This window comes from Mesoplodon densirostris, chromosome 1 (assembly GCF_025265405.1).
Source record: "Mesoplodon densirostris isolate mMesDen1 chromosome 1, mMesDen1 primary haplotype, whole genome shotgun sequence".
Classification (NCBI taxonomy): Eukaryota; Metazoa; Chordata; class Mammalia; order Artiodactyla; family Ziphiidae; genus Mesoplodon; species Mesoplodon densirostris.
In genome coordinates this window covers 103,041,190-103,054,458 of record NC_082661.1, presented here as the reverse complement: position 1 = coordinate 103,054,458, position 13,269 = coordinate 103,041,190, and the positions used below count along the sequence as shown (strand labels likewise).

Below are 13,269 nucleotides of genomic sequence, written 5' to 3'. Positions count from 1 at the left end.
CCAGAGGTTCCCACCACTTGAAGTCCAGCATCAGCAGAACAAGAGGCCCAGGTTCTGCAGGCCTGTGGGAGCCAGACCAACAGCCCAGCTGCAGGTTCCTTGCTCCCATCTCGTGCTTAGCCTATTTCTTTTTCTTTTAAAAATGTAAAATGCAGTTTGCCAAACTGAATTATCATAAATTGATTGCACAGTTATGACCCCACTGTATTATATGCTCTCTCTGTCTCTGGCTCTGTGTGTTTGCACTTGCTGTTCCCTCTGCCAGGACTGCCCTTCCCCTCAAATCTCTCTCTGGCAAACTTCTCCTCATCCAGCAAGGTTCAGCTCATTCATCACCTCCTCCAGGGAGCCTTCCCTGACTGCCCACCCCAACCCCGGACCTCATATAGAAGGCCAAGTTTTTTCTTGTGACAACCTAGATGACTCTTTAGCTGTCTCTCTCCTTACTGTCCCTTGAGGTCAGGGACTGGGTCTTATTCACATCTGTGTCCTCCATGCCCAGACCAGCACCCAGCACGTGTTATGAACTCAAAACAGTGTTTGTTGAGAGAATGAATAAAGAATTGCCTGTAGAAATGAGACCATCCAGGGGCATGGCTAAGAGCTCAGATGCTGGAACCAGCCTGTCTGTGTCCAACTTCCATTTGTGCCACTAATAAATAGGCTGTGTGACCTTAGATACTTTCCTTGGCTTCTCTGGGCCTCAATCATCTCAAAGGCTAGGAGAGTCTGAAAGGAGTGGGCCAGCTCTTATCCATGCATTTTCATCCAGAAGTATTTTTTTTTTATCCCAGCTGATTCTAAGACTGGGAGGAAACATAAAAATGTATAAAATACAATGGGAACACTGAGATGCAGAAAGCACCCTGGAGTCGGAGCCTTGACGCAGCTGGGTGTGGCCGAGAGCAGGTCCCCTCCCTGCTCCCTTCCAGGAAATGTAAGTCCTGCCCTCCTGAAGTGCTAACTACGGGCCAGAAAATCGATTAGCTCATTGAATCCTCACGTGATCCTTTATGAGTATGATCATTGACATTTTATAGATGGGGAAACTGCTTCCCAGGGGAAGACAGCTGCAAAGTGGTGGAGCTGGGATTTGAACCCACGCAGTCTGGCCCTTGAACCAGTCACTCACACGCTTCACTGTACCACCCGTTGTTTGCCATTCCCTACCTTCTCGAGATTCAGCCTCCCGCCCGCCGTGGCTGGGTCTCCCAAAGCCCTCACATTCCTCTATACTTCAATATGCAGGGGACTGTGTCTCAACACACACCTGTACATGCACATACATGCACACGTGCGTGTATCTCCACCTGAAAGAGTGTGGCTTTCTGTCCTCTCTCTCTGTGCAAGGGTCCTGGGTGAGCTCCACTGTCACCGTCCCAGGTTTATCCAGCGAAAGTCAGGACAAATGGCCAGGAAGCGGAATCCCCACACGCAGGGGAGAGACACCCGACACCAGGGCCTTCGTCTCCGTCTTCACTGGAAACCTCACCAAGGCGCTGGTGCCGCCCCTTGTTGTTCCCTGTGCCTTAGCTGTTCTGCTCCCGATCACAGTCGGGCTGTCTACCTCTCCTGGTTCTGGTCTCAGCATGGATGATACCACCTGCCAGAGGCCTTCTCCATCCTGGACCGTCCCAGGAGTTGGGGGACGGGGGCGTGGCTGGAGTGCTTTTCCAGTGTGCAGGGCACCTCCTCTCACGGCCAGATTAGAAGCAAATGACATCTTCTCTGTGCTTCTGCTCCCCACCTGAAAAGTGGGGATCACCTCTGGGTCCTCACCTGGTAGAGTCTATGCTGGCTGTGGAATGTGGAGAGAGGCAGAAGGGAATCACTGGCCAGGGCCCCTGGGAGTTGAGGCCACAGAGCCCAGGGTTCTGGTGCCTGGAGCAGAGCATCCAGCCAGCACAGAGCCTGGAACCTGGGGGAGAGGAAAGGGGTCAAGGCCTCTTCCCTCGAAGGGAAGACAGACGTCGTGAGACCAAAAGGAATGAACTCCGGACACAGCCTGGGTGGAGCTCAGGGGCTTGTGCTGTGTGGACAAAGCCACTGTCAAAAGAGCACATGCGGGCTTCCCTGGTGGCGCAGTGGTTGAGAGTCCGCCTGCCGATGCAGGGGACACGGGTTCGTGCCCCGGTCTGGGAGGATCCCACATGCCGCAGAGCGGCTGGGCCCGTGAGCCATGGCCGCTGAGCCTGTGCGTCCGGAGCCTGTGCTCCGCGGGAGAGGCCACAACAGTGAGAGGCCCGTGTACCGCAAAAAAAAAAAAAAAAGAGCACATGCTGTGATTCTATTTACATAACACTCTCAAAATTAACAACAACTATGTGTGTGTGTGTGTGTGTGTGTATGGTACTGTGGAGAGCAGATCAGTAGTTGCAGGGGTTGGGATGGGGGGGGATGGCCATAGGGAATAGCATAAGGGAATTTTTTGGAATGATGGAGCAGTTCTGTGTCCTGATTGGGGTGGTGGTTACACAAATCTATGTGCAATAAACTTCATAGAACTATATACAAAGAGAAAAGTAAGTGCATGGAAAAACAGGAGAAATCCAAATAAGGTCTGTGGTTTAGTTAGTAGTATCATGCCAGTGTCAATTTCCAGGCCTTGGCCATCGCATTATGGTTTTGTAAGATGCTGTCACTGGTGGAGCCGGGTGAAGGGCACAGGAGAGTTCTCTGAATTATTTTCGCAACTTCTCTGCAAGTCTAAAACGACTTCAAAGTAAAAACGCTAGGAGTACTTCATCCAACAACAGCAGAATATACACTCTTCTCAAGTTCACATGGAACATTCACCAAGACAGACCACAAAATACACCTTAAATTTAAAAGAATACAGATTGGGAATTCCCTGGCTGTCCAGGGGTTAGGACTCTATGCTTCCACTGCAGGGGGGAATGGGTTCGATCCCTGGTCAGGGAATTAAGATCCTGCAAGCTGTGCGGTGCGGCCAGAAAAATAAATAAATAAAAATTTAAAGATTAAAAAAATAAAAGAATACAGATCATATAATGTATACTCTCAGATCTCAATGGAATTAAACTAGAAATCAGTAACAGAAAGATAGTAGGAAAAGCCCAAGATACTTGGAGATTAAACAACACTCTTCTAAATAACACGTGAGTCAAAGAAGAAATCTCAAGAGTAATATTAAAAGATTTTGAACTAAATGAGATTGAAAATGCAACTTACTAGAATTTGTGGGATGCAATGAAAGCAGTTCTCAGAGGGAAATTTATAGAATTGAATGTATCTATTAGAGGACACATCTAAAATCAATCATTTCAGCTTTTAGAAAAAGAAGAGCAAATTCAATCCAGAGTAAGCACAGATGGCCAACAGGGACACGAAAAGATGCTCAGTATCACTAATCACCAGGGAAATGCAAATCAAAATCACAGTGAGATGTCACCTCACTCCGGTCAGAATGGCTGTAATTCCGTAACTCCATCCAGCTGAGAAATGAACCAGGGGTGCCTGATCGCACACAGTACTCTGATAAATCACTCCTACGGTGGCTGTTATCCCTGGTGGCACTTCCCCATCATCACCATCACCATCTACCCTGAGAAACCTTTACCTCCTCACTACCTCACGCCATCAGGATGGCCACTATCAGAACAAGTGTCGGTGAGGATGTGCGGGGACTGGAACCCTCATGCACTGATGGTGGGGATGTCAACAGAGCAGCTAGGTGGGAAATAGTATGGTGGTTCTTCAAAAAAATTGAAAATAGAACCACCATGTGATCCAGCAGTTCTACTTCCAGGTACATACCCCCCAAGATTGAAAACAGGATCTCAAAGAGATATTTATACCCCCATGTTCATAGCAGTGTTATTCATGATGGCCAAAAGGTGGAAGCCGCCCAAGTGCCCATCAACAGATGGATGGATATCAGGAATTCCCTGGAGGCCCAGTGGTTAGGACTTGGTGTTTTTGTAACAGGAAAGAGCCAATCCTGACTACATGTTGGATATGCTTCTTTACTTTAACCTTTGCTTCCCGTTGCTTTTGTTCACTAAAAGGATACTGCCTATACATAATGGCCTGCATCAGGGAACCCTGCCACTCTGTCTGAATGTTAAACCAAAGTGCCTTTGGTCAGGGAAGCATCCTGACCCTGTCCACCTGTGAATGGCTGCAAGAAAGAGTTCTGTTTTGCAAAATGAAGAATTGTGGAGATGCATGGTTGTGATGGCTGCACAGCAGTGTGAATGTACTTAATGCCACTGAACTGGACACTGAAAAGTGGTTACGATGGTAGATTTATATTATGTGTATTTTACCACAAATTTTTTTTTGGAAAAAAGAATAAAAACAATGATTGAACTAAAAAATCAGTTAACAAAAATAAAAGAACACTTACATTCACAACTTAGGTGCCTTCCTGAACAATCTTATAAAGTAGTAGTGCTGGCACTTGAAACTCAGGTGTCCCAAACTACTGAGAACTGTGACATCCCTAATAGCACATCACCCCCCCAAACCTCCCATCCTGCTGGTTCTTGTCTCAATTAATAGTGTCACAGGGAACAATGTGCTATTAAGAAAGTCTATGGGTAAGCATTTCCACAATCTAGAAAGTGACAGATATTTGGGGGTGAGGGGGAAGGAAGGTGACGTGTGTGTGTGTGTGTGTGTGTGTGTGTCTGCTTTTTTTTCCCGAGAAAAGACTGAAATCGTTTTTCTGGTTTTGCCAGGACAAGGAGCTGAATTAACATCGGAGGAGCCTGAGGATGTGGCCCTCGCCATTTCCGCCCTCCTGGTTCTCTGCGTCTTGCTCATCCTCCTGTCTGTCCCCTTTCATTCATCCAGCAGACACGTTTGGAGTGCCTACCCTGTACCCAGCATGGTGGCAGGTGCCACTGATCCAGGACTGCACAAAACGGACAAAGACCACTCTCCTTGCCCTAGCAGGGGAGACAGAAAAAACAAGAAAACGAATAAATGAGCATGCTCATTCCGGTAGAGAGAAGAGCTGAGAGGACAGCAAACAGGGTGAGGGGCGTTGCCCTCAGCTACCACGTCCACCCTCCCACGCCCCGGGCAAGAAGAGCAGCCAGCTGTGCCTTGGAGTACAGCTGTGGTCCTCACACTGTGTGCCCCTTGGGCGGACAGGGCCTGGTGGCTCTGACTGCCCAGGGCTGCTGCGTTTATTTCCTGAAGGCTGGGCTGTACCAGCTGCTTTCAGGCGGCCGTTCCTGTTCCCACAGCTCCCTCTGCTGGAAAGGAGCTGCCCCTGCAGCCGAGGGCAATCCCGTAGTTACAGGGGCAACAGTTCCCGGTTATTCCCTTCCTCTGGCCCCGGGGTCTCATGTGACCACAGACTGACCCCACCCCTTTGAGGATGAAAATCGTAACGAAAAATCTCTCATTCTAAAAGAAATGCATTTCCTTTTCTATTACTGGGACTAAGGATTTAGGTCACTTTGTAAAATTTTTTTTTAACAAATAGTTTTTAAGTTTTTGACTTTTTCAAAGTCTCTTTAGACAGTCCTACAAATTCTATATCAATATCCCTGAGGCACGGTTAAGAACGCAGCCTTCTTGGAGCCCACAGGATTGCTTGTACGGATTTAACAAGTTCAGTCCATGAAATTTGGATTGGATTAGGTTGGTGTCTGACCTTCTCTCCCACTGGCCTGTCAAGCTCTTGGGAGAAGAACCACGTCTTATTTCCCTTGGGGTCCTCAGCCCACCTGTGGTGATTGATTTCCCAGCAAACATGTGATTGAGTTACTGTATCTGCTTGCCTCTTATTCCTTTTGGGGTGCCTGGCTTTCGTCTAGCTGCTCATTCTCTCCACCAGTCTGAGTCATTCATTCAACAGGTATCTGAGTGTGCCAGGGAACGGTGAGAATACAGCCGAGGAGAAGTGGGACTGCCAGAGCCCATGCCTGCCTGGAGGCGGGCGGACAGTCATCTAATAACAACCCAGACACAGTGGTGGTGAGTGCTATGAGGGGAACACGTTGGGCATCTCCCAGGATCCAGGTGAAGCTGGAGAAATGTGAATGAGTGAGAGGAGAGAGGCCCAGGACAAGTGAGGGTGTAGGGGCCAGATCCTGCAGGCCTGGCAGGCCATAGGACAGATTTTGGATTTTATTCAAACATAACAAGAGAAACTGATGGGAGTTTCAGGCAAAACCCAATATATCCGATTTCTGGAAAGACCCCTTGCACCGCTGTGTGCTATATGAAAAGTGGCTTGGAGAGGGGAAGGGGGAAGCAGGAAACCACTTAAGAGAGGGCTGAGTGGCCCAGGTGAGACGGGGTGGCGGTGGGGACAGACACAGAGGATGCACTGAGGATGTTTTCGGGGGGGCTGGGAGGCACACTGATGAATTGGACGTGCGCTCTTACTATTCACAGCACATCACTCCTAGTCAGTCTTTAGAAGATACTAGAGACAGATGTTAGACCAAGGTCATTTAGTTAGATGTTAGGACAGATGTTAGACCCAGGTCATTTTTCTGTCTCCAGAATGGAGGTTGGGGGAGCCAGGCACACCCCGCTCTGTTTGGCACTGCCCCCTTCAGACCTTCTCCTGGTTCCCTCCTCTCCCACCCCTGACCAGCTGGAGAGTTACGAGGGCCCTTCCGGATCTCGGAAAACTGTCCTTCCACCTCTTCCGAAGTCAGTAACAAGTTGAGAAGTTGCAGCTGCACTGCACTTGCTTGTTACTTATGTCACAGCCAAGGACGGCTGGTGACGTGGACCCCGTCTGCCACCCTGAGCCCACCTTTCTCCTTAGTCACTCTCAGCAGCTGGAAGAAATCCTTACGAAATAACGCTTCAACTCTTCCTATGCTGTCCCTTCTGACAGCTATTTAGCTAAGCTAGTTTAAAACTTTAAGTTCCAGACCATTATTAGTTTTTTCCTCTCAGTATGTCCCGAGCTGTCTGACTCCAGGACCCCTCCTCTCACGATCATGATGGACACACCTCCTTACATATGGTCCAAGGCTCATATTCCTGAAAGTTCTGGCTTGGAGGATAAAAAGCCACAAGGTACTTACCACCTTATTTCACGTGTGAATTTTATTTCTTTCTTTATTTGGTTGTTCTGGGTCTTAGTTGCTGCATGTGGGCTCCTGAGTTGTGGCATGCGAACTGTTAGTTGCAGCATGCATGTGGGATCTAGTTCCCTGACCAGGGATCGAACCCGGGACCCCTGCATTGGGAGCATGGAGTCTTTACCACTGCGCCACCAGGGAAGTCCCACATGTGTGAATTTTATGTGAATAAATAGCACCCAATTTTATGTGTGCTTCCAGGGCGACTCCTGTACGCCCGAGGCTGCCTTTGGACGCACGAGGGGATGTCCTAGGTACTCCTGAAATCTCTAAGTATCTACTGTGCTCTTGGGTGTAGGAATGAAGAACAAGCTAATTGTACAGGGAACTCTACTCAATACTCTGTAATGACCTATATGGGAAAAGAATCTAAAAAAAACAGTGGTTGTATGTATATGAATAGCTGATTCACTGTGCTGTACAGCAGAAACTAACACAACATTGTACATCAACTAGACTCCAATAAAAATTAAAAAAAAAAAAGCTAATCGACTCTAGGGTGACGGGTGGTGTGCTCCTCTCAACCTTTATTCGACCCTATGCCCATTCCTGCTTCTTCTTCTAGAAGGTGGGGGAACTCTAGACCCCGGCAGCAGAGACAGTCTGCAGGAGTCACCAGAATGACAACACACCCCGCTCTCCCCCAGCCTCAGCACTGGGGGCCTCCCTCCCAACTTTGCCACTGACTTCGGAAGAAGTGGAAGGACAGTTTTCTGAGATCCGGAAAGGCCCTCGTAACTCTCCAGCTGGTCAGGGGTGGGAGAAGAGGGAACCAGGAGAAGGTCTGAAGGGGGCAGTGCCAAACAGAGCAGGGTGTGCCTGGCTCCCCCAACCTCCATTCTGGAGACAGAAAAATGACCTGGGTCTAATATCTGTCTTGTGTGAATTTTGTGTGTGAATAAATAGCACCCAATTTTATGTGTGCTTCCAGGGCGACTCCTGTACACCCGAGGCTGCCTTTGGACAAATCAGCTTCCAGTCCCCATTCCCAATGAGGCCCTGCACTAATCTCTATGTAGAAACCTCAGAAACAACACAGAATGACTAAGAGAATTTCAGAACCCAAGGTCCCTTAGAGATAAGGTGCACAGATAATGATGTAAATTATCTTCCAGGGCTTCCCTGGTGGCGCAGTGTTTAAGAACCCACCTGACAATGCAGGGAACACGGGTTCGAGCCCTGGTCCGGAAAGATCCCACATGCCGTGGAGCAACCAAGCCCGTGCGCCACAACTACTGAGCCTGCGCTCTAGAGCCCGCGCGCCTAGAGCCCGTGCGCCTAGAGCCCGTGCTCCGCAGCAAGAGAAGCCACCGCAATGAGAAGCCCGCGCACCGTGACAGAGTGGCCCCCGCTCACCACAGCTAGAGAAAGCCCACGTGCAGCAACAAAGACCCAAGGCAGCCAAAAATAAATAAATAAATAAATTTATTTTTTTAAAAAAAATCTTCCAAACCAGGACTTTCAGGGAATTCCCTGATGGTCCAGTGGTTAGCATACTGCGCTTTCACTGTGGAGGGCCCGATTACCATCCCTGGTCGGGGAACTGAGATCACGCCAACTGCATGGTGTGGCAATAAATAAATAAATAGTCTATTATTAGCTTTAAAAACTGTTAAACTGAATTTCATTCTTTCACTGGTTATTATACTTTTATCAACCCAATTTACTTTTTTGTAGGTAATGAATGCAAATATCTAATATTATATATTCCTAATTAACTTTTACTTTATAGCACGCTTGTTAACTTACGCTTTCTGGAATTTGGGGTTTCTATTATGCAGATATTAAATCTCACCTTTAACAATTACTCTACCTTTTCATAATTTGTCTTAATTACTAAGTACTTTTTTTTTTTTTTGGCTGTGTCGGGTCTTCGTTGCTGCGTGCGGGCTTTCTGTAGTTGCAGCGAGCGGGGGTTACTCTTCATTGTGGTGCGCGGGCTTTTTCACTGCGGTGGCTTCTCTTGTTGCGGAGCACAGGCTCTAGGCGCGTGGGCTTCAGTAGTTGCAGCAATGCGGGCTCAGCAGTTGTGGCTCTCGGGCTCTAGAGCGCAGGCTCAGTAGTTGTGGCACATGGCTTAGTTGCTCCGCGGCATGTGGGATCTTCCCAGACCAGGGATCGAACCCGTGTCCCCTGCATTGGCAGGCAGATTCTAATCCACTGTGCCACCAGGGAAGCCCCCTAACTACTTTTTAAATATTAACCACAAATTAAAAAAACATTTTAGTAATACACGTTATGTAAGGAAACTATTTTCATATTCAGTGACTATGCAATAGACATATACTAATTACTTACAGTAGGTACCCAGCAGTCGCCAAATACTTAATGTAGGTTACCTGTTCTTTCCACTTCTAAATTCAGGAGTTCTTTAATTTGTAATCAGTGAACAACCTGAATAAAAAATGTAAATGTGTGGGACTTCCCTGGTGGTGCAGTGGTTAAGAATCTGCCTGCCAATGCAGGGGACACGGGTTTGAGCCCTGGTCTGGGAAGATCCCACATGCCGCGGAGCAACTAAGCCTGTGCGCCACAACTACTGAGGCTGCTCTCTAAAGCCACAGCTACTGACCTCACGCACCTAGAGCCCGTGCTCTGCAAAAAGAGAAGCCACCACAATGAGAAGCCTGCGCACCACAATGAAGAGTAGCCTCCGCTTGCCAAAACTAGAGAAAGCTTGCGCGAAGCAACGAAGACTCAATGCAGCCAAAAACAAATAAAATAAATTTAAAATATATATATATAAATGTGTGACACAGAAGGTCCATGAAAGCTAAGGTCAGAGATTACACAATCAGATTTTTCACAATACACAGCTGAGAATATACCTACTTTACAAACCTCAAAGATCTATGATAAATGACACAAAAGCAACCTAAGCTCTATGCTTGAGTTCTACTACCTAGGAGGACCACCTTATAAAACAGATTAAAATCAAGATCAAAGCCTGTTGTACCTGCAAGGGATCTTTAAGATTCCACGTCGTCACGGTGAAAGAACAAAATCCTAATACCAGTCATATTACCACACAAATAATTTAACTATTCACTTTGAGGAGAAATAAATATTTAATGCTGTGAACTATCTTTATCCCACTCCTAAAATCAGATACTCAACGTGTCTATTTTCAAACAAGCAAAAAGGAAAATACGTACAGTCCTTTTCAGATGGAAAACCTTTCCAATAAAATTTAAATTTTTTATTAATATTAATTATAAACCAAACGTTGGGAATCATATATAGACACGTTTGCTATGGACAAACTGTGAGGTCATACTTTCAAAAAAAAACTTCAGAATGAGTTGCAATAAATCAATACGTTTTCTCAGAAATTGTATAGTTTCCTTCGGTTTGCAATCCACTATACGGAAAGTTTAATATAATTTTAAATAATTTACCATCCTAGAAGTAAGCTATTGAAAACTGAATCACTATTAGGATCGAATTAACAAGGCTTCAAAGGCTCAGTTTTCCTAACGGTATACAAATATACAAATCTTGAAAAGGTAATACTGTTAGTTGAGCTGTAAAATCCATAAAAATAGCAGTTCTGCCACAGTGCCCAGGTAAGTTCATTCATTTTGCTTCCCCGATGCCCCCCAACAAGCAGCTTTGAAGTTTCAAGTTTGAACTGGAAGACGTAGAAAATCACACATCCTTCGTGAAATGATGAATATACTGAGAAATCAAGTGTGCAAAAAATAAACTTTACAATTCCATACTCCAACATCACGTATGTCTAGTAACAGGATTTTCAACTGATTTGATTACTACTCGAGAGAATTTCAGACCCGCCCTCTCGCAGCGCTGTCCCGCGGACTCAGACCTGAGGTCTTTCGCTGCAACAAGGAAAGTGGTCTTCGGTTCGAAACACGACGGGGGGTTCGTAGCTGGTCCCCTGGGACCTGCTGGAGGGCGCCTTGTTAAAGAAGGAGGGCACGTTAATTGTGCGCAGGAGTTTCCTAAACGTACTGGGGAACGTCCCCAGCTCGGCCTCCGCCCTGGAGACCTGCTCCTCCAGACTGGCTACACTGGCGCCGATCATCCTGACGAAGGCCTCCAGCCGGTCGATCTTGCTGTACACTCTCCGCATCTCGGTGGCCTTCGCGTAAATGCAAGGCACGCCCTCGCTGACCACGTGGGAGGAGTCGCCGCGCAGCATGTCCAGCATGCCCACAAACTCGTCCACCCTGGTGAGGAGGTCCTCCAGGCTCGCGTCCAGCTCCTCGACCTCGGGCCGCGGCCCCGCGCCAGGAAGCAGGCAGGCGGCGTAGCCCGCGGCGGCGCGGCGCAGCAGCGGCAGGTCCCGGCTGGGCGCGCCCGACTCCGGGCCCTCATCCTCCCACGGCACCGATGCGCTGCTGTGGCTCTGGGACACGTTACCGCTGTCCCCGCTCCAGGCCGCCACCTGGGGCTCGGCCTCCTCGGCCGGCCCCTCGCACGGCAGCCTGCAGCCCTCCGCGAAACCTTCCATGGCTCGCAACTGACCCGGAACGCCAACCCCGCTTCCGGCCTCTGCGCGCGCATGCGCACGCAGAGCACGCAGCACTACTTCCGGCCTCTGCGCGAGCACGTACACGCACGCACACCCGCCCTTGCTACTGGCCTCCTCTGGACCGCGCATGTGCACGCGCACCCATCTCTGCTTCCAGCCTCGGAAAGCTCATGCACGCGCGCGGCGCTGTCCGCGCACAGGTGCTCACGCTCAGAGCGTGTCGGAAAAAAACATGAGCGTGTTGGGGAAAAAAAAAAAAAAAAACACCCAACGTGTTGGGACTTGCCTGGTGGCGCAGTGGTTAAGAATTCGCCTGCCAATGCAGGGGACACGGGATTGAGCCCTGGTCCGCGAAGATCCAACATGATGCGGAGCAATTAAGCCCGTGCGCCACAACTGCTGAGCCTGCGCTCTAGAGCCCGCGAGCCACAACTGCTGATCACACATACCACAACTACTGAAGTCCGCGCGCCTAGAGCCCGTGCTCCACAACAAGAGAAGCCACCGCAATGAGAAGCCTGTGCACCGCAACAAAGAGCAGTCCCTGCTCGCTGCAACTAGAGAAAGCCCACGCGCAGCAACGAAGACCCAATGCAGCCAAAAATGAATAAGAACGTGTAACAGGAATACAGTAAAGTTTGTGTATCTTAAGTGTACACACTGATTATTTTTTACATATCCATACAACCACATAACCTCCAACCAGGTCAAGATATAGAACATGTCCAGGAACCATGACGGTCTCCCGGCTACTGTCCCTAGTTTCTTCTTGCTGTTTATAGTTAAATGAAAGAGAAGTGAGATAAGCAAAAGGAAGGTTTGTTAAACGTTGTGTTGTTTTTTTTTTTTTTTGGCCGCGCGACTCGTGGAATCTTAGTTCCCCGACCAGGGATCAAACCTGTGCCCCCTGCAATGGAAAGGCAAAGTCCTAACCACTGGACCGCCAGGGAATTCCCAAACTTTGATATTCTTGATGACTTTGAAAGTTCTCAGCCTCTCCAGATGGCTAAAATAAAGAAACAATATTAGGGACTTCCCTGGCGGTCCAGTGGTTAAGACTTCACCTTCCAATGAAGGGGGTGCAGGTTCAATCCCTGGTTGGGGAGCTGGGATCCCACATGCCTTGTGGTCAAAAAAAAAAAAAAAAAAAAGCCAGGGGCTTCCCTGGTGGCACAGTGGTTGAGAGTCTGCCTGCCGATGCAGGGGACACGGGTTCGTGCCCCGGTCCGAGAAGATCCCACGTGCCGCGGAGCGGCTGGGCCCGTGAGCCATGGCCGCTGAGCCTGTGCGTCCGGAGCCTGTGCTCCCCAGCGGAAGAGGCCACAACAGTGAGAGGCCTGCGTACCGCAAAAAAAAAAAAAAAAAAAAAAAAAAGCCAAGGCGTGGAACAGAGGCAATATTGTGACGGGACTTTAAAAATGGGCCACATCAAAATAATCTTTTAAAAAAAGAAACAAAACTAAAAATAGCTTTATAGTAAAGATCAAATCCAGGGTACTGCCAGAAAAAAACAAGGAGTTGTGACTGTAAAATACCTCTTAATCAACAGTCAATCAAAGAAAGAAATGGAAAATTTTATTCGAGCCAACCTGCGGATTATAACCTGGGAGACAGTCTTTCAGAAAGCTCTGAGAACTGTTCCACCTTTTAGAGGTCAAAGCACAATTATATGGTTTTGAGACAAAGAATTATACA

General features: G+C 48.2%; 1 protein-coding gene across 1 annotated transcript; it reads right to left on the bottom strand.

Moving 5' to 3' along the window:
• Positions 1 to 10,128: 10,128 nt before the first annotated feature.
• On the bottom strand, positions 10,129 to 11,599 carry BLOC1S4 (biogenesis of lysosomal organelles complex 1 subunit 4). The gene has a single exon (XM_060089263.1). The coding sequence runs from the start codon at positions 11,551 to 11,553 to the stop codon at positions 10,900 to 10,902; it is 654 nt and encodes a 217-aa protein (XP_059945246.1). The 5' UTR covers positions 11,554 to 11,599; the 3' UTR covers positions 10,129 to 10,899.
• Positions 11,600 to 13,269: the final 1,670 nt, after the last annotated feature.

Coding starts and splice junctions, on each gene's coding strand:
- BLOC1S4 (XM_060089263.1), bottom strand. CDS start 11,553: ATGGAAGGTTTCGCGGAGGGCTGCAGGCTGCCGTGCGAGGGGCCGGCC.